Below are 21586 nucleotides of genomic sequence, written 5' to 3'. Positions count from 1 at the left end.
ATATCTTAAAATAATCAAAAATGAAGTTCCTGTCCATTTCATGTACATTTGGTCGTGTCCATTTCATGTACATTTAATGGGTAGTCAAATGTGGATGAAATGGACACAATTCCCGGAGGTTCCAGGCCGAATTTGGGAGCTCATATGCAGCTTGCCATGCGCCCCCACCCGTGGAAAGCAAAAAAAATTAAATAAAACGGTCAATTATATCTTAAAATAATCTAAGATGCATTTTTTTTTAATTCTCGAAAAAACGTCTAAGTGCCACCTACGCCGCGGTGCGCCCGGCAAACACTGTCGTTTCTCGAACCCTCCACTGTTGCTTAGTGGCCTTTGTCGGCTGTGGCATTCAGTAATCAGCCTTGCTCCGGGCACCGGTTCCCCCGGGGACCAACGTTCGGTGGCTTCACATGATATAGGGTCGACCCTACTTCATCACAGGCTACCTGGTTGATCCTGCCAGTAGCATATGCTTGTTTCAAAGATTAAGCCCTGCAAGTCCAAGTACACACAGCCGGTACAGTGAAACTGCGAATGGCTCATTAAATCAGTTATGGTTCCTTTGATCGCTCTAACGTTACTTGGATAACTGTGGCAATTCTAGAGCTAATACATGCCAACGAACGCTGACCTTCGGGGATGCGTGCATTTATCAGACCCAAAACCCAGACGGGGTGCCCCGGCCTCTTTGGTGACTCTAGATAACCTCAAGCCGATCGCTGGCGCTCGTGGCGGCGACGTCTCATTCGAATGTCTGCCCTATCAACTTTCGATGGTACTTTCTGTGCCTACCATGGTGACAACGGGGAATCAGGGTTCGATTCCGGAGAGGGAGACTGAGAAACCATGATATAGGGTTGACCCTACTTCATCACAGGCTACCTGTATGATCCGGCGTAACAACCATATATGCTTGTCTGACCCGCCATCAGAGGGCCTCCGCCGGCCCGGCCTTGTGCCGGTGCTCTGGCGGTCGGTTCCTCCGAACTGCGGGTTCGACTCTGATGGCAGGGAGGGTGTGCTGCGTGGGGGTAACCCTGCGTGTCTCTTCCCTCCCGGGCCACCCGATATGAAGCGTGACCGAGACTAACCGTCTGACTCAGGGGTCCCACCACGGGTCCCGCGGCGGGATGCTTGTCATATATGCTTGTCTGCAAAGAGTGAACTGCCTGGTCCTGCCCTGGTGTTCCTCTACGGCTAGTGTCCAGCCGTCAGCTGTGCTATCAGCAAATTTGACCCGCCTTGTGCCTCCTGCCCGGGTCCACATGCCGGTGCTTGGCGGTCGGAATAATAATATTTTACAGGGCTCAGGGGTCTGCACTTTGAAGCTCCTGGAGCGGACAAATATATGTGTATTTGCCTGAATGATGGAAATAAACACAAAATGCTATTTTACAGGACATGACTGATATAGGTGTATTTTCACAGCTTTTTGGAAATACACCAAATGTGATTTTGCAGGGCAACACGAAGCTCATTTTACCCATGTGATGTTGTGCAGAACATTACGGAGCTCTCGTTTAACCACATGGCATACCAGGGGCACTAAGGGGCACTAATGTCTTACTTGGATGTACTTATGTGTTTAGTCAGAGTGAGAGTGCTTGAGTTTGGGTACACATCTTTGCCAGACGCGCCCACCCGTGGAAAGACGAAATATGACAAAACAGTTCAAGTGTGAACTTCCAGCACGGGGGGGGTGGTGGTGCCTTGAAGAAGGCCGACTATGGATGCTGATGGGCTTAGGGTAGATCACCGCAAAGTGTTTCCAGGGGCATGAGGTTCTGTAGGGTGTGAACATCTGGGTTTGCACATGTCAGGGAGAGATGGGAAGAAGATGCAGCAGTGCTAAGTGCTAAGGTGCTGTGTGCGGACAGTAGAGCACCACAAAATCGACCACCTTTAAGTATAACCAGGGGCATAACATCCTCCACAGGAGGGTGGGTGGTGCTGTGAAGAAGGCCGAATATTGATGCTGGTGTGCGGACAGTAGAGCACCACAAAATCGACCACCTTTAAGTATAACCAGGGGCATACCATCCTCCACAGGAGGGTGGGTGGTGCTGTGAAGAAGGCCGAATATTGATGCTGGTGTGCGGACAGTAGAGCACCACAAAATCGACCACCTTTAAGTATAACCAGGGGCATAACATCCTCCACAGGAGGGTGGGTGGTGCTGTGAAGAAGGCCGAATATTGATGCTGGTGTGCGGACAGTAGAGCACCACAAAATCGACCACCTTTAAGTATAACCAGGGGCATACCATCCTCCACAGGAGGGTGGGTGGTGCTGTGAAGAAGGCCGAATATTGATGCTGGTGTGCGGACAGTAGAGCACCACAAAATCGACCACCTTTAAGTATAACCAGGGGCATAACATCCTCCACAGGAGGGTGGGTGGTGCTGTGAAGAAGGCCGAATATTGATGCTGGTGTGCGGACAGTAGAGCACCACAAAATCGACCACCTTTAAGTATAACCAGGGGCATACCATCCTCCACAGGAGGGTGGGTGGTGCTGTGAAGAAGGCCGAATATTGATGCTGGTGTGCGGACAGTAGAGCACCACAAAATCGACCACCTTTAAGTATAACCAGGGGCACAAGGTTCTGGAGGGTGTGAACATCTGTGTTTAGTCCGTGGTGGAGTGCTTAAGTCCGGGGGCCCGGGGTCTCACGGTGCGAGGTTATGGAGGTTATTCGAAATTCTCGAAAAAACGGCTAAGTGCCAACGGAGGAGGGGCTCACAAAAGCTCAAGTCTTCGGCGCTTCCGGCGGAAGCCCCGGAGAAATTTGCACTACCCCGTTGCATTTTACAACGGAGAGGGGAATCGAGACCTCCCTTCCTCCGTCCAAAAAATTAATTCATCTTTTCCAAGCTACCAGCTGCACGAAATCGGAAACCCGGTTTTTGAGAGCACTTAGAAAAAAACGGGCTATTTCACATGATGGGGAAATCATGGAGGAATGCATCCGCTGCATGAGCACTTTGGATCGGATACTATTGTTGCCTGGAGGACCCCCAATCATGGTTCTTACAAAACTTTAAGTTTTTGAACTGGTCTCTGGAGGAATTCAAGGGGAGTTGTCACGGAATAATGAGACACTATTTTCGGATACATTTTATCCATTTTCACCCCTTCACCTGGTTCTTCCAAAAGTTAACAGAGTATTTCCTGACTCTGGAGGAATGTAAGGAGAGTTGTCAGGGGACTCTCCCTGCATTATGATGCAGTATTTTCGGATACATTTGGCCCGTTGTCATGGTTCTACAAAAAGATAACAGAGTATTTCCAGACTCTGGAGGAAAGTAAGGGGAGTTGTCAGGGGACTCTACCCGCATTATGATGCACTATTTTTGGATACTTTTTTCACTTTCATGCATCTTTCCATGAATGACTTATTGTATTTATTTTAACTTTTTGGTCAATTTCACCCAGTTTTGGCTCCCGCCTTGCCTGGAGGATAGGACCGAGAGATGACAGGGATATCTGCCCGCCTAACGAGTGCCTAAATGGGACACCTTTCACACGATGATGCAAATGGAAAACACAATGTTTTGAAAATAAACTGGAGAGATTTGACATGGGGTCTTTCTAGTTCGCTGAGTGCAACTTTCTTGAGTCTTTTCACGTTTCCTTCTTTGTCGCCCCCGGTTCTATACATGGCGATCGGTTGTCCTATCTGTAAGAGTTCCTACCGCGCCCTGAGCAAGCACCTGCAGAGGAACCATAGTGTGCGTAATTTAGTTGAAAGAAAAATTCTGCTGTTGTTGGCGAAAGGACGGACAAACATTAGGCTCCATCCCTGCACCATTGCAGGATGCGAGTACATCGAGACAAGGCTGGACTGCCACTTGGACAGAGACCATGTTGAGCTGTCCCGGGAGGAAATATATGTGGTTGTAAATAAACTAAAAATGACAGTGGCAACGAAGGAGCTTCATGAACTCAGATTGACAAACCCCACAGTAGCAATGATTACCTCTTGGGATGTGGACACTGTGGGTGATGAGGTCCTGTCACAACCTCCACCCTTGTCCCCAGTGATTGAATGTGACAACCCGGACTGTAAGGAATGGAGGATGGAGGCAAACACAATGAGGGCTCAGAGGGACAGATATGCTGCTGAGGTGAAATCCCTGCGCTGCAAGCTGCAGCAGAGGATAAAACATAAGCGACAGAGGAGGAACCAGAGGGCCGAGGACATGCTTGGGTTCGATGAAGAGGATGGGGAGGAACAAGAGCGGGTGTTTCTAAGGAAACGACCCCGAACAGAGTCAACACAAAAGAGGCTGTCCAAGTCCAAAGGTCCCTCCTGCAGCAAGTCCCCCATTCCCTCCTGCAGCAAGTCCCCCATTGCCTCTCACACACCTGTATCCAGCTCCTCAGAACCTGCATCCATAGATACCGAGGCCTCGTCATCCTCCCCTCCCATACATTCCCCCTGGTTCAGCGGCAGGGGCCGGGGGAATATAATGTGGGACATAACATTCCCACGCATCATGGAGGAGTATCTGCAAGGCTACCAGGACCATTATGAGGGCATCGACCCAACAGTGAGGCTCCAAGAAAACGCAGTCTCCAAAATAAGCAGAGTGAAATCGTTCCTAAGCTTCATGGCACACGGTTTCAATCGCCTGTCTGACTGGCTCTTTCTGAGGGATCTGAAGAGGATAAGTGGGTGAGTAACATCAAAAACTGTCCATGATGTTAGCATCATTGTGTGTGTTCTCCACATTGATGCAATACGATGTACTGATGCGTTTTCCTTTGCCAACAGCTGGTCCCGGAGCCTGATAAAGTCAAGCCTACAGGTCACGACCTCTGACTTCTATATCAAAAATATATCACACTTTCTCAAGTACATGGCAGACACACCATGCAAGGGGAGCAGGCTCAACCAAAATGACATGATTTTAATCAAACGGGAAGTTATTGCCATCCTGAAGTCCCTTAGGAAGAAGGTGCTTATCCACCAGATGCAGGTGAAGCAGGACAAGATGGAAGGTCTGCCGAGCCATAAAGACATCATGGCATGTTTGACTGCGGCCAAAACTCGCATCCCTCAGCTCCTGGACGTGATGGTCAGCAATCCGACTACCACAACCCGGATATTGCTCTATGGGTACATGACCCTCCATTGGAGCTGCATTTATGGCCACCGTCCGGGGGTCTACTCCAACATGACCAACGCCGAGGTCCGAAAGGCGGAGACAAGTGGCACTGCCTTTGGCTACCTCATCCACGTGAGTGCTATTAAAAAAAAAAGTGTTTATTCTGGCAGTGATAAAAATGTTGTGCATGATTGATACTTGTATTTACGCTCTCTACCGCTGTCATAACAGGTAAGCAGCCACAAGACGGCCAACGCGTTCGGGGAAGAATTTGGATGGATGGATGAAGAGGTGGCTGGAAATCAAGGGCACGCTGACCTGCACCCAGAACCGCTACTTCCTATACACAGCGGGGAAGAACGCGTTGAGGAACCTTGCCTCCGCCCTGAGGTTGGCATGGGCTGATGTGGGACTAAAAGGTCCCATTAACTTCACCGACCTCCGCACAGTCCACGCAGATAATGCGAAGAGGTTTCAGGACATAGGCAACCGCCAAAGAGTGAGTGATTTCATGTGTCACAACACTGCAACTGCAGACACATTTTATGCCAATAATCCTTCTTTGAAGGAGGCTGCGGACATACGGCTGCTCTTCACAGAGTCACTGCAAGCAGCGGCGGCAGCAACAGCAGCATCAGGGGGGAGTGAAGACAATTTGGGGGACATTGACATCGACAGCGACAGTGACAGCTCTGGAGAGGAGCATCGCCCCACTCCCTACCAAGACTCCCCCGATGCCGAGACGTCAGATGAAGAATTCTACAAAAACTTCAACGCTTGGAGAGCGGCGAAGAGGGAACAGTCAATGGCCGAACACAGTCCCTCAGACATGGGTGAAGAGAGGGTGCCAGACTCTGCACCAACTTCACCCGATACGGACAATGTTGCCAGTGACCAACTTGTAAATATGCAATGTTTTGTTGTACTCAGTCCCCTTGTGCTGGATGAGTGAATAATGTTATAATGTTATCATGTTATAAAGTGTCAATGTATATATTTATGTAAATAAAGTTTGTTAAAATTACTTACTTTGTCCTCTTTTTTAAAACCCACTATGGGTGTTTCCCCTTTAAGATCCCCAAGGGCACGAGGTTCTGGTGGTGTGCATGAAGGGGTTTAGTCCAAGTGAGGAGTGCTCAAGTGTTGGAGGATGTGTAAGGCAGAGGAGGGTAAAAAAAAGTTAAAGTGTGAACCTCCAGCAGGGCAGGTGGTGCTGTGAAGAAGGCCGCATATGGATGCCGATGGGCGGACGATAAAGCACCGCAAACTCCACCACCTTTAAGTGTTATGAGAGCCATGAGAACATCCTCCACAGGAAGGTGGGTGGTGCTGCTGTGAATAAGGACGAATATGGATGCCAATGGGCGGACTATAAAGCACCGCAAAATACACCACCTTTAAGTGTTACCAGGGCCATGAGAACATCCTCCACAGGATAGTGCTGCTGTGAATAAGGCTGAATATAGATGCCGATGGGCGGACGATAAAGCACCGCAAAATACACCATCTTTAAGTGTTACCAGGGCCATGAGAACATCCTCCACAGGAGGGTGGGTGCTGCTGTGAATAAGGACGAATATGGATGCCGATGGGCGGACGATAAAGCACCGCAAACTCCACCCCCCTTTAAGGTTACCAGGGGCACAAGGTTCTTGAGGGTGTGATCATCTGGATTTAGTCCGTGGGGGAGTGCTTAAGTTCGGGGGCCCGGGGACCCAAGGTGCGCGAGGTTATGGAAGTACGCATGTCAGGGAGATATGCTGGAGGTCCTTTGGGGCTCTTGGAGCGGCCACAGTGAGGTGGTTTTCCTGGTGTATTTAATGGCAGTCTGACATAGGCTATTTGCTCATGTCAGGGTGATATGCTGGAGCTGCTTAGTCCGTACTTTGGGTGTCTTGGAGCGGCCACAGTGAGGTGGTTTTCCCGGTGTATTTCATGGAAGTCTGACATATCCTGTGTCCTGTGAAATAGCCTGTTTGCCCATGTCAAATCTAGCTATTAATTGATAACTTTTAATAGGAATCTCTGTTTGTCATATGTTCAGAATGTGCTATTTATTCAGAAATAGCACATTCTGAATGACCCAATGTACACATCGTACCTGCAAAATGATGATACAAGGCTGGGTTACGATGTGTCTGCATGGACATACTTTTGTGCATTAAAGTATGCGTAATAGACATGTATTTAAATCACTTTTACCGCTATTTAAACCATATTTTCATGGATTGTAAAGTGAGTTGCTGCAGCCTGTTCTCTGTGTACACTCTCTCCCAATTTACAATACTTCCCCCCCCTTTCAAACACTTATCCATGGGTTGAAAAGCCATGTGCTGCGTGCTGCTCTCTGAGTACAGTCTCCCTCTATCTACAATACTTTCCCCCCCCTTTCACACACTCATTCCTGGGTAAGAAATCCATGTGCATCACCCTGGATCTCTGCCTGTGTGTGCCTGCATCAGCACCTGGAACACTTTACCCGCCTTGTAAACACTAATTCCTGGGTAAATGTAAATGTATTTCCGCCTGCTTTCCATCAGCACCTGCCAGCCTGTCATGGAGCGATGCTGTAGCTGCTTAGTCCGTCTTTTCCCGGTGTATTTCATGGAAGTCTGATATAGTATATATATATAATTATTACCGTCATGAGTCCTGTGAAATAATAGCCTGTCTGTTTTGTCCAATGTTGCTACTAATTGATAACTTTTAATATGAATCTCTGTTTGACATATGGTCAGAATGTCATATTTATTCAGAAATAGCACTTTCTGAATGACCCATTTTAATTGCAAACTGAATTAAAACAGTCCCACCGACCTTTGAAACTAATCTACCCACGTTTAGCATGCTATTTTCGGTTATAAATCTTATCTTATCACCATGGGTATTTAACACAAAAAAGCTTACAGCACCCGGTATTCCCAGGCGGTCTCCCATCCAAGTACTGACCCGACCCGGACTGTCAAACCTCCATGTCGATCCCCAGCACCTGCGAGCTCTCCGGGGTCCTGGAGGTATCTGTTAGCATAGTTTAATCCGATTTTTAGCACTCTTTTCCACGCAGAAACTAGTTTAAATCACCGTTAAACACTTATTTGCAATGTCTATTTCATGGACACCACTCTATGTATTAATGTCCGTGATATGGACATATTATTCTGTACACGCCACGGCCAATGATGTCCACTCAGTGGACATTACGGCCTCTGGTGCATCTGGAGGTATCAGGGCCGAATTTGGGTGCTGAAAGGCGGACTGCCAAACCTCCATGTCGACCCCCAGCAGCTGTGGGCTCTGCAGGGGTCCCTGTGAGGCTGTCTCCCCTTATCCATCACCTGCGAGCTCTCCGGGGCTGGAGGTCCGAGTTTGGCCGAGTTTGGGTGCTGAAAGGCGGACTGCCAAACCTCCATGTCGACCCGGGGTCCTGGAGAGGCCTCAGGGCCGAGTTTGGGTGCTGAAAAACCGATTTTTAGCACTCTTTTCCCCGCAGAAACTAGTTTAAATCACCGTTAAACACTTATTTGCAATGTCTATTTCATGGACACCACTCTATGTATTAATGTCCGTGATATGGACATATTATTCTGTACACGCCACGGCCAATGATGTCCACTCAGTGGACATTAAGCCCTCTGGTGTGGGGAAAGCTCGTCTCCTGTTCTTTTTCCACGTGGAAGGTCCCTGCACTGGCTATCCATGTAGCACCCCAGATTATTTTTATTTTGCTCCGGGGCCGAACTGCATGTCTATACACTTGGCGTACAGCGACCGGTAGTTAATGTCCACACGATGTACACATATGTCCCTAAGGTATGCTAGGGATACAAAAGGGAAACGACACGACCAGATTGGATTTGGTATATGTTACCGGTGGTTTTATTTGTAACGGCAACTGAGTAAAATGATGTACACAAACAGCTTGGCCCAACAACGGGTCTCCAAAAGAGAGTTGCCCAGTACTATACAAAAGGAAAGGAAATACCTCACTTCTAAAGGGGAAACAAAACAATAACAAAACGGGGCTGTGCTAATCAGGTGCTAATCACCTGGATCTACGCAATATACACACGGGAATGCTGGTCTACATGTGCTAATCAACCTGGATCTAAGCAATATACACACACAAACCCTATACTAACACAGAACCCGACGACACACTGCTAATCAGTGTGCTCGCCCAAAAACCCTACTGAATACACTGCTAATCAGTGTAGCTAACACAGAGTACACACAGCTAAACAGTCTCAGAAGTCACAGAACGAAGGCAGTATCACAAGGAGAGGCTTGAGGCGTCTGTCACACAATACAGAGCCTCCCGAATGGTATCCGTGCCCAGCCTTTATACTCCTTCCCCGGATGACGTGCAGAAGCGGGCAGGGCTTGGGTGACGTCTGTCCAATCCCCGCGGATGTTGCGAGGTCGAGACGGCCACTGACAGCATAGGAACTGCACAGCTCATTTGCATACACACACACACAAACAGAGTTAAGGCCACAAGGTAGCAGCGGCTGTAACACTCGTTCACATCTAGCACGTCAATTTGCGTACACGTAACAGCACCACACGTTCATGACAGCATGGTAATGATTTGTTATTATGATGGATTTTATATTAACGAGGCGGCAGTTAGCAGCTAGCGGCTAGCTAGTCATTATGCTAATGTGACATCAATCGTTATGTACTTATATTACGCTGTAACAGGATCTAGTGATATCCAACAGAGCTTCATTTAGCATGAAAGAATGATTGCACTGTATGTATATATATATATATATATATATATATATATATATATATATATACTTATAATAATAAGTAATATTAACTTTATTTAATACAACATTTACGGTACAAGATTTAATCATACAGCCCATGTAGTATGATAATGAATTATAGCAAACATGTGGAATATATCCATTATTACAGCTCCGTGGGGTGGCAGTAAGACGATATGGGTCCGTTCTTATTGTGCATCCATGGGTAAAGATAAACACATGTAGTGCTGAACACGTAACATGAACGTGCCGGGCGGCGCGGTCCCGTGGGTTAGATGCGCGTTCATAATGCAGAGGGAAATAACTCTCAGAATAACGTTATTAGCACATTATTACAACTTGAGGAACGAATGTTTTTAATAAGGGCTATACAAGTGTTCATAATGGGTAGTTTATTTAGTTTAAAAAAAATTATCCAACGATTTACAGACCACTCTTTCCCCATGTCAGTCAATGGGAAAAAGTGTTTCCGGGCCTGGCAACCAAACGGAAGTGTAGTACCACCGTTTGGCCAGCACGAATATTTTCATCTGAGTCCGGCGCACTTCCTGGGGGCTTGCCTGTACCGCTCACTCATCTCTTCCTCTGTGTTTTCTCCCTGTATCGCTCACTCGTCTCTTTCGCCCCCTGTCGGCAGCGGTTAAAATAGAATCGCCCCGTCAAAATTGAAATCCCCTATTAATGTATTGATTATAGGTCCGGGTCCGTATAGGTCTGGGCCCGGATCCGGACCGCGGTCCGCCTGTTGCTGACCCCTGCCCTAGTAGATAGGCTGTATTTACACCATCACGGTGCACAGCTGATAGAAAGGGACACCTGGTGGTTAAAGCACGTTATTGAATTTTATTATTTTATTATTAGATATTAATAGGATCCCTATAAAGTATATTCATTACTCGTTATTCTCTACTAATAGTTAATTCAAGACTGTATATAATGACTATTTTGCACATCCCTTTCAAGATTTCAAGATTTTCTAAGGTTTATTGACATATCATATTATACACAACTACGGCGTGGTTATGCAATGAATTAAAAACTTGGGTCGCAGGTTCCTCAACAGTGCATTACAAGACATCTGATCTATCAATATGTGTGTATACCTCCACCATTAAACTGTCATATTCTGCACATTTCTTATACTATCTACATACATCTTGTAGATGTGAGGGTCTAAGGACAGAGGGTGTCGTTTTTCTCATACTGATATTCTGAACAATCTGTGTTGTTGTATTTGCTGTAAAGTGTCTCTACTGTAGGCTAATTTTATTATATGTACAGCACTTTGGCTCGACCAAAAATCGTTTATAAATGTGCTATATAAATAAAACTTGATTTGATTTGATCTTATAAGAGTATATAATACATATGTATAATATCAGTTAAAATAAGTGCTTAAATAGTTAACATTGCAGGAAAGCAATATATTAGACGTTAAGTACTTTGTCAGGCTGAATATTTATCTGTAGATACAAATGTCACTGTGTGTGCTGTGTGCTCTGCATGTGTGATCATTAAAGAGGGTTTCATCCCTCCATATTCTTCTTCTACTGTATACCCCCAAAGCTTTTTTCTTATTCAAAAGAAGACCTTAACCTAAAGTATTATTTAATGTTTGAATTAAGCCTTATTAGTTGTTTTGCACATCCTCCTATTAATATATATTTGTTATCTTAAAAACAAAGACCGTTATGGTGTAAATACAGCCTATCTACCAATTGGATCAAATATAAAAGTCAGCCGAATTAGTGTTGATACTGCAAGGAGACGTATTGTGTGAAAATAAATGTAAGATGCTGTTTAATTGCTTATATATTTATGATCCACGTCACGTTTTCAGTTTTGGCGGCAGTTTGTCTAGAAGTCTTCTCATCAGGGCTCTATAAATCGAGAACTACGGCAGATATGTAATATTTAATGCAGGCGAATCATGTATTACAATGCCGTTGTGATGACTTTCAAAGAGAAAAGCAAGCACACTCGGAATAAAGTATTATTTTATTTTTTTTAAATGTTTTCGGATATCACTTCGCATAAACATCAAATCCCAGCGTGCACTTGCCTACGTCTGTTTCCGGTTTCGTTTATGACGGATGTATTTTGTTATACACACATTCCTTCACATTTACATTTTTAATTTCATGAGGCCTTCTAACATGTTTTTAAATATAACTGCGGTTGTAGTTGAAGAGTTTGTAAATTAACATGAACCAAAGCTGTTGCCTGGCAACGCAATCGCACAACGTCACGTCCGTTAATTCCACATCCACACGCATGGATTAACATTGATTTAATACATTAATGTAGCCTTTGTTTCTGCTAAAAGAGGTGTCGACCAGCTGGGGCAACAAGAAAATCGGCATAATCGAGTGTGACTATTAAAAAATAAATCATTATTATATTAATATTGACAATAACAACCGACCGTCGGGGTAGCATTTGCTTGGCATTTCCGGGTATTTCTCCACTGGTTAACATGGGTTAACAATACCATGTAACTGTCACGTTTGAAGGGACGAAATCGTGACATCTTCACGACTCCCAGCATGGTAAATCGTCACATGTTCACGTCTTGCCGTGATACCGGGTTGAAGAAAGGAGCCCTCACTCAGCCCCAGCAGCCAGCAGCATCAGTAGCGTGGCGTGGGGAAAAAATTAGGGGAAGCCAATAATACGTCCTTTCTTTTGGGTTGGGGGTCTGGTGGTCAATGTAATAACGTAACCAGATGAGTGATTACAGCACCCGGTATCATTTTACACACATTTGTATCATACAGATGCAGGACTTACACACGCCTGTTATCTAACCGACAGGTCCGCACGCACTCTCCAGCCGAAACTCTAATAAGCATTCATTCACAAACTAAATCAGGAGACCTTTAACGTTTTACGTCCGATTCGCTCCTTTTTTCCTCGCTGTACACAGCTCCAGTTTGGGCATCGGCCTGTCATCAGATTGTATTTGTTGTTGCTGCTGTAGCGGAAGTTTAGTACAATTATTTTTGATTAAATACTCCAAATCTCCACCCTCCATAATTGCACTTGCTTCAGTTGCTTGCTACTTTCTAAGGGCGGTGAAAGTGGTGCAGTGACGCTATGTATCTTCTATCGATTAGATTTATGATTCGAAAATTATAAAAGTAGGGTAGACATGTGAATATTATCCGACTGAACAAAATGTGCATTTATCTAACAGGTTCGTTTTCCACAGACCTTATTTCGAGCTATCTTCCAAAATCCTATGGAGAAATCACATTGCTTTTTTGTCGAGGGAAACCGAGCGCAGCTTACCTCCGGATTTTAGGACGCGTCATTGCAACACTAAATTGATGCGATTTGATTGGATTGTGAGGCAAGGGAAGCCAGCCGCCTCTGGCTTCCCTTGGCATGGCCCTGACTAATCACAGGTTGGCAGGGGCATGACGTGAGCCTTGTCTGATTGGTCAATCCCTCCATTGTTTTTCACCAAGGGAAGCCAATTTCGGCTGGCCTCCTCTCGCAGCAGAGTGCAATCTACTGTTTCACCATAACATCTAGAGGGGCGCTGTTTCACTCTTTGTAAAATACTCAATGAGAATGGGTGAGAGATGGACCGGCAGCAACACACAACAAAGAATTTCCGAAACTAAACAAAGTGTTTTTATTTATTTATTAAAATTATAACTACAATCCGAAAAAACAGGGGAAGCCTGGCTTCCCTTGGCCTCCAGGAGAAAACGCCACTGAGAAGCATCCAACACATTGCCGAAACATAATTTCAGCCAATCAGCGTCGTCAGATCTGATGGTCAAAGGGCCGCAATTTCAGCGCCCGATGCAGTCTGTGAGTTGGTTATGGCTAGAAAGGATCCGTCTTGTGTAAAACTCTCGCGAGAGTTTGCGAGTCACGTGGCTTCATGTTTACGTTTGGAAGGCAGCCTTTCAGTTACGATCGTTAACGTCAGTGGGCCACAGCAAATTATGGTGAGAAGCTAAACTATTTATTAATTATGTCAATTACAGGGAGTGTGATTGTAACTGTGTGTGTGACTAGCTAGATGCAAACAGGTAAACGCTGTCTTTTGTTTCCCATGCTTGCTCTTCAAACAGCCGGGGACAGATACTATGTGCCCGTGATAAATAAACACACACACACACACACACACACACACACACACACACACACACACACACACACACACACACACACACACACACACACACACACACACACACACACACACACACACACACACATTATTGTATATAGTTGAGTTTTGACAGCATCCATCAAACTAGATTTTTTGCCTTAATGGTCTGTTTTCTAATATTTCTGTGTTTCTGAACCATGTCTGTGTCTGCATATAATGTTCATATTTAGTCTCCTGATTTCAAATGGGAATTAAATCATTTGAGTGTTCCCAAAGAACGGGTGTTCTGCAGTTTGTGTGGGCCTACTGTACTGTTGCACAGTTTACTGTAGAAGGTATTTGGACGTTTTGGAAGGTTCATAGCTAACCACACTGAAGATTATGGAGGTATTGATCAGTCTTCTCATACCTCTAACATCAGCAGAAGTCATAATTTAAGGGGTCATTTCTCAAAATGTTCTCCGTGTGGTTTATTCACCATTACAATAGCCCCACCTAAAATCATTTCCACCAGCCGCCACTGATTACCAGTTACCTGGCAGCATTTCTTCATCTTGTTTATTATGAAAGCCAGTAGAACAACCAGGATGTTGTTGATTGCCAAAGATCCACTCAAGAAATACACAAGAGAGTCCACCTCATCTGTAGAGAGTAAACACCACAAACAGAGCATTCAGGTTTTGTGTTTCTATGTTAACTTTGATTTGGAATTAGCCATAATTTACTCTTCGTGAAATAATCTAGTAAATTACTTACCTTCAAAGTCCAGCTTGGTCCCGTTTCCAAACAGTATGTGTCCACATGAGACGACAGCACAGTAGTAGGTCCCAGCATGAGAAAGATTCAGGATCTCCATTGGCAGGTTGTACACACAGGTGTGTGTTTGTGTGTTGGGTTTCCTATCACACTGATCATTCCTGCCTCCATGGGTGTAAAGGAGTCCGGGGGGGTATACTACGAAGCAGGATTTTCGCTTAGCCGGCTAAATTCAGGGAAAACTCCGGCTTTCCGGTCCTACGAAGCTGGTTCTCTTTTTAGCAGGCTAGATCTCCATGGTAACTTATGCTTAGCGGCTAACCTGGTCGGGACCAGGCGGGTATACTACGAAGCTGGTTCAACCTAACCTGGATATGTTTGAGTTAGCCGGTTGGCCTAATCCAAAACATACGTGCTCTCGCTAAACGGTACTAGGACGCGGGTTATCAAGTGGAACCTAGTTCCAGGATAAGAGATCAACTCAGCGAAAGCACCACGCCTGCTGACCAATCAGAGCTCAGTGTGCGGAGGAAATACAGTTTAAACTGCCGTTGCAGGAAAGACGGCCGGCCAAAATCACCGACTGTGTGAACGGGAAAATGAATAGAACATCACCTCCCATCTTCAGAGCAATCTGACTATTATAACTATTATACTATTAGGCTATGTTAAGAAAGCTTAATTAAATATCTGCCCCAACATAAGTAACCGGATCAAAGTAACATTACGTAGCCTACAGTCAGCGGCACTGTGAGTGCAGACGTTAATGTGTCCCATTATCATTCATATCACTTCATAATGTATCATATATTTCCTTATCTGAGTCAGATGAGCCGTATCAGGCTGTGCAACACTCACAGTGTCACATACTGTATGCATAAGTATTATTTTAAGCAACACATTAAGTTGACGAAACACTCGAGTCAAATGTAATGAAAGTCAGATCGTGTCTTAGATGGGCAGTGATATCATAAACCTGTTAATGTACGCATTCAAACACTTGTTATTTTACCTCTGTATTCACCTTGCAGGTGCAGCTATGCGGCTTTTATCCTGGATAAAGTGTTTAAGTCATGGATGTTTAAAGTTTAACTTCTTCATATGTCTAATATTAAAGTTGACTTTTCATTCAGGAAGTATGACGCTGCGCTGTCAGTACGCTTCTCCATGTTTCTGATTGGTCGAATGCTCCAAATACCACCCCTTTCATGTGAACACGCACCTAACTAGATAGGACACGGCTGGCTTGAGCGAACGAGTTGATAGCCAGCGACAGTTTAGCGAGAGCGGCTTTGTTTTGGATTAAGTCAACCGGATAACTCAAAATATATCCAGGATAGGTTGAACCATGCCCGGCGCCGTGGGAGGGCCAGGGAGGGCCAGGCCCTCCCATTTGACATTCCTGCCCTCCCCCAATAAACACGTTTTTTTTATTATTTATAAAAATTAAAAAATATATATATTTTATTTTTTTAATTATAAATAAACTGTGAACTTTTATGCTACGATGTATGTGATGTCAGAACAAAACAAAAACAATCGCAGGCGCCATGCTACGTCAAATAAATGCATGTATGATTTGTGATTCGTCCCCATATAGACCAATCACAGCGTCACACTCTGCCGCCTATTCTGGATTTGTTTATTGTGCATTCTGTAGACTCCTATTTCTGTTTGAATTACAAAATGGACATCAAAAATTGTCTTAAAAGGTCTAAGGATTTATCAAAACGAAATAGTGATGAAAGAACTGCAGCCGATGGTGCTGCTGGCGACCCTGCACCTGCCATTGCAGCAGCACGCCTTAATGTCACAAGCTTGACCTCGGCAAACCCCGGGGTTGAGTTAGCGATGATCTTGGGGTTAATAAACCCAACCAGGTGAAGCTGGATCGTTATCCAGGGAGATTGTTTTCAGGAAAGAAGCGCACTTTTGCCGCTGCATGGAACAACAACAGACCATGGCTTGAAGATTTGTTAAAAGCAGACGCAGCCTTTTGTTTCCACTGTAGACAGTTTAAAGTGAATACGTCTTCATCTGATGCGGCTTTTACTGTCAAAGGTTTTTGCGACTAGAAACACGCATTACAGACTGATAAAAGACTGTTAAGGCATGCCGCATCAAAAGAACACATTTCATGTGAGAGTTTGTGGAGAGAGAGACAGATACACGATGAAACAAATAAGGAAATTAGAACTTTGGTGCAGATCAGCTGGCACGGAGCCGTTATTACGTGTCAGCTGTCGTTGATATTATAGCTTTTTTAGCTGTCAACCAACTCCCTGTCAGAGGTGACTCGATTCACTCCACAGCATGTCCGAGTGCAGTGCATAGGAACCTAAACCATGCCCAAGGCGGGCTAAACAGTTCAACGTCTCCGTCTCTACTATTTCTCTCCGAGTGCAGCGATGAGGAAGCTGCCATCCGTAACCAGTGTGCCTTGCTCGTGATTTACCAGTGTCTGTGCTGCCACGCACACAATGTTTCAAAGTGGTTGCTACGTTGACCTTTATTTGTGTATGTTTGCGATAAGTGTGCGTCTTTACGCAATGCCGTTGGCCTTGCTGTTTGATATATAATGTGCCGCAGGCCCGCAGCACGTGACGGTTTTGTGTGCCCTCCCATGAAAATCATATGCCCTCCCTTTAGATTTGTTCTGGCGCCGGGTCTGGGTTGAACTAGATTTGTAGTATACCCCCCAGGTTAGCCGCACAGCATAAGTTACCATGGAGATCTAGCCCGCTAAAAAGAGAAATGAAAGCTTTAGCGCAAGTTCAATAAGGAAGACCTAACTCGAGTCACTCACACGTCACTCTATGGCTCCCTTCCCCCCTCATTAAATATGAGGGCGTCACGCCTCAGCAGCCAATCGCTGCACATGCTAAATGCCTTAAATACCTGCTCTTCCTCCCTGTCAGTTGTCATTGCAGATGATCACACGCAACCCGCCTCCACCCCTCTCGCCTCCCGTCTCCTTCAGGACAAAGCTAAACCTTCCTCCTTCAGACTGGTCTCACCTACTCATCACCACCACCAGTGTCTAGACCCCGGGGATTTCATCGGAGCGGTGCTTTCCCTCCTGAATGATTATCCTGCAAACCGGGGGCCTAATCGCCAAACACCATTACATTCTCCTGTTGTACTATCATGGCAATCATTTCATTCATATGACGTGTAAACAATAAATATGTAATTCTTACATCACGTCTCTCCGGGTTGAACCAGCGTCGTAGGACCGGAAACCCCGAGTTTTCCCTGAAGTTAGCCGGCTAAGCGAAAATCCTGCTTCGTAGTATACCCCCCTGGTTAGGTTGCAGGCTAAGTGCTCAACTCAGTGAAAGCACCGCCCGCTGACCAATCAGAGCTCAGTGTGCGGAGTTTAAAGCGATCAAGTCATATTACAGGAGAAAGGAAATACAGAAAAGCTGCCGTTGCAGGAAAGACGGCCGGCAAAAATCACCGACTGTGTGAACGTGAACATTAATAGAATATCACCTCCCATCTTCAGAGCAATCTGACTATTATAACATTAGCGTTAAGAAAGCTTACTTAAATATCTGCCACAACATAAGTAACCGGATCAAAGTAGGCTAACATTAAGTACAGTCCGCAGCATTTCACATCATAATGTATCATATATTTCCTTATCTGAGTCAGCTGAGCCGTATTTGGCCGTGCAACACTCACAGTGTCACATACTAATAATAATAATAATATATTTTATTTCTATAACGCTTTTCTTGAACCCAAAGACGCTTAGCAGAAGTATTATTTTAAGCAACACATTAAGTTGAGGAAACACTCGAGTCAAATGTAGGCCTAATTAAAGTCAGATCCACTCGTGTCTTAGACGGGGCAGTGATATCATAAACCTGTTAATGTACGCATTCAAACACGTTTTCTTTTACCAGCTGTATTCACCTTGCAGGTGCAGCTATGTGGCTTTTATCCTGGATAAAGTGTTTAAGTCATGGATGTTTAAAGTTTAACTTCTTCATATTTGACTAATATTATAGTTTACTTTTTATTCAGGAAGTATGACGCTGCGCTGTAAGTATGCTTCTCCATGTTTGTGATTGGTCGAATGCTCCAGATACCACCCATTTCATGTGAACGCGCACCTAACTAGATAGGACACGGCTGGCTTGAGCGATCCACTTGATAACCCGCGTCGTAGGACCATTTAGCGAGAGCGCGTATGTTTTGGATTAGGCCAACCGGCTAACTCAAACATATCCAGTTTAGGTTGAACCAGCTTCATAGTACAGGCCCCTGGAGAGTCCTCAGAGTTTTTGAACCAGTAAACCCTGTGTTCTCCATCACAGCTGCCAGTGTGTACTGTACAGTTCAGAGTCACAGAGTCTCCTGGCTGGATGATCTCAGATGCTGACTGATGGACCAAAGGTGGGATGTTCAAACCTGAACCTGTGACACTGATAGTAGTGCCTAAGGCAAAATTCACCACATATCGATTGGTAAATGCACAGTAGTAAGTGGCTGAGACTGAAATGTGCACATTTAAAATCGTCAGGTGATTTGTACTTTTTCCGTGATCAAATGTGAAGCGTGACTTGTTGTTGAATTCATCATAAAAAGTGGGTCTTGCATCATAAGGATAGACGGATGAGATGAGCCTTGGTTTCTGTCCCAGAGTTTGTTTGAACCAGTAAAGCCGATTTGTATCATCATCTTCATTGTAGCATGGCAAAGTCACATTTACTCCAACATTAGCAGATATATAACGTTTCTCTTGACGAACACTTGATGATATTTTCCGATCAGTCGTCTGAGCTGAAATAAGAGTCAAAGGAAATATACAATTAATTATATTCAGCAAGTACAGAAGTTTGAATAAAAAAATATTGAAAGCATTTCCATGAAAGTAGCAGAAAAGTAAAAGCAGGATACAAATACAACTCACCGATTGTTCCTAAGAGCAAACACATCAGATATAAGACCAACTTTGGAGACGTCATCTTGTTGAATTCTTGAGTTGAGTGAAAATGATCTCGATACTCTCTCCACTCTTAAGACACAAGACTGCGTTTTATTGGCCAGCCTGAAGTGACTGTGTAGATCCTACTTTTAAAAAACTTGAACACATGTTCACTGCCATCTATAGTTTCTTTCTTGATTTCTTTCAGTCTTTATTTCAAACAGATTAAAAAATAACAAATAACAAATGTGAAAAACAGAATACCGTATTGTTATAATACAGTATTTATCCACATTCATGGTAATATTTGTATATTCAACAAAAAAAAAGTCTTCATATTAATAATAATAATAAATCATATGTGTCCGAAAGGGAGTAGGAGGAAGCAAATGCTTATTAATTCCCACCCCTTACTTAATCAATGATTGTCCTTTAAATCATTATGCAAGTTATTCCTACATACATTTACATTTATACATACATATACAATCATTTCTCATCTTCAATCACCTTTCTTCATTCTCATATTTTTCCAAAAAAGTGTTTCTGTACATCCTTTTAAACTGAATTATGCTTGTGCTTTGTTTTAACTCCAAGTTTCAAGTTTGGTTCTTGAGAAGAATCACTTGGTGAAAGGTAAATGAAGAACACAATGGCTCTTTATCTTGTGCTATGTTAGTAACAGTAAGGAGAATAAACTGCTTTGTCTGTAGCTACAGTAATGCTGTGAATATAATATGAAAGGGTAACAAGTTAGTTGCATATGTCCTTTGGGCTTCGGCTGAAGCTAAGTTAGTGCAACATGTTTGGTGTTATTTGAAAATGAATGGTACTTACTGGATTGTGACACAGAAATCCATGTTGCCCCAATCTATGTTTACAAATACATGTAAATACTCTCTTTTACTTTGGAAACAATGCATTAGCTAATAAAGAAAACAATTGTATAACAATCTAACCAGGGGTGGCGGGTACTGTAGGCTAGGGAAGGCTAAGCCTTCCCAAATACTTTTGTCGCATCCTGGTAAAATACAAATATAATGTATAATGTTTGTGTCTTTGACATTAGCGCTGCTACGCAGCCACCTGTGCCCTCTTCTACGAAGCCAGTTCAACAGACACTGGATATGTTTGAGTTATCTTAACTAACCCTAACAAACGAGATCTCGCTAAGCGGTCCTACGACGCTGGTTATCAATTCGGTAAATCAAGCCAGGGTTTCTCTCTCCAGCTGAGAGCGCGTTCACGTGAAAGGGGCGGGGTTAGCTACATTTGACCAATCACAAACAGGGACAAGTGTAGGCCTACTGACAGCGCAGCGTCATACTTCATTAATGAAAAGTAAACTAATATTAGACAAATATGAACTTTAAACATCCATGACTTAAACATATACTCCAGGATACAAGCCACAGAGTTGCACCTGCAAGGTGAATATAGAACAACTGGTTAAAAAATAAATAAACTACCGAGTGTTTGAAAGCGTCATTGTCACTGATATCACTGCCCCGTCTAAGACACGAGTGGATCTGACTTTAATTACATTTGAGTTGAGTGTTTTGTCAACCTAATGTGTTTCTTAAAATAATACTTCTGCATACAGTATGTGACACTGTGTTGCACGGCCAGATACGGCTAGAGAAGCTGACTCATAAGGAAATATATGATAGGCCTATATGATATTATATGATCGATGATGTGATTGATGATGTGATATGAATGATAAGTGCGACACGTCGGCGTCTTCTCTGCATACGGCAGTTTAAACTGTATTTCCTTTATCCTGTAATATGACTTGATAGATTTAAACTCTGCACACTGAGCTCTGATCGGTCAGTAGGCGGTGCTTTCACTGAGTTGATCTATTTTCTATAGACG

The 21586-nt window shown here is 44.3% G+C and overlaps 1 protein-coding gene across 1 annotated transcript; it reads right to left on the bottom strand.

Annotated features, from left to right (window-relative positions):
• Window positions 1–8336: 8336 nt before the first annotated feature.
• Window positions 8337–19748, bottom strand: LOC117559445. Its single transcript, XM_034236213.1, has 5 exons — window positions 19694–19748; window positions 19039–19563; window positions 14773–14970; window positions 14545–14658; window positions 8337–8566 (listed from the first exon to the last, which is right to left on the bottom strand). The coding sequence occupies exons 1-5, from the start codon at window positions 19746–19748 to the stop codon at window positions 8337–8339; spliced, it is 1122 nt and encodes a 373-aa protein (XP_034092104.1).
• Between the last annotated feature and the right edge of the window lie 1838 nt (window positions 19749–21586).

The sequence above is a fragment of the Gymnodraco acuticeps genome, unplaced genomic scaffold (assembly GCF_902827175.1).
Source record: "Gymnodraco acuticeps unplaced genomic scaffold, fGymAcu1.1, whole genome shotgun sequence".
NCBI lineage: Eukaryota > Metazoa > Chordata > Actinopteri > Perciformes > Bathydraconidae > Gymnodraco > Gymnodraco acuticeps.
This window is presented reverse-complemented; position numbering and strand designations above follow the sequence as displayed.

Excerpts from the sequence above, each read along its gene's own strand:
- LOC117559445 (XM_034236213.1), bottom strand. The coding sequence starts at position 19,748 with ATGACGTCTCCAAAGTTGGTCTTATATCTGATGTGTTTGCTCTTAGGA. Across the intron at positions 19,564-19,693 it reads TTTGCTCTTAGGAACAATCG|CTCAGACGACTGATCGGAAA; the intron begins GTGAGTTGTATT and ends CTCTTATTTCAG. Across the intron at positions 14,971-19,038 it reads TGAGGACTCTCCAGGGGCCT|TATACCCCCCCGGACTCCTT; the intron begins GTACTATGAAGC and ends CCTGCTTCGTAG.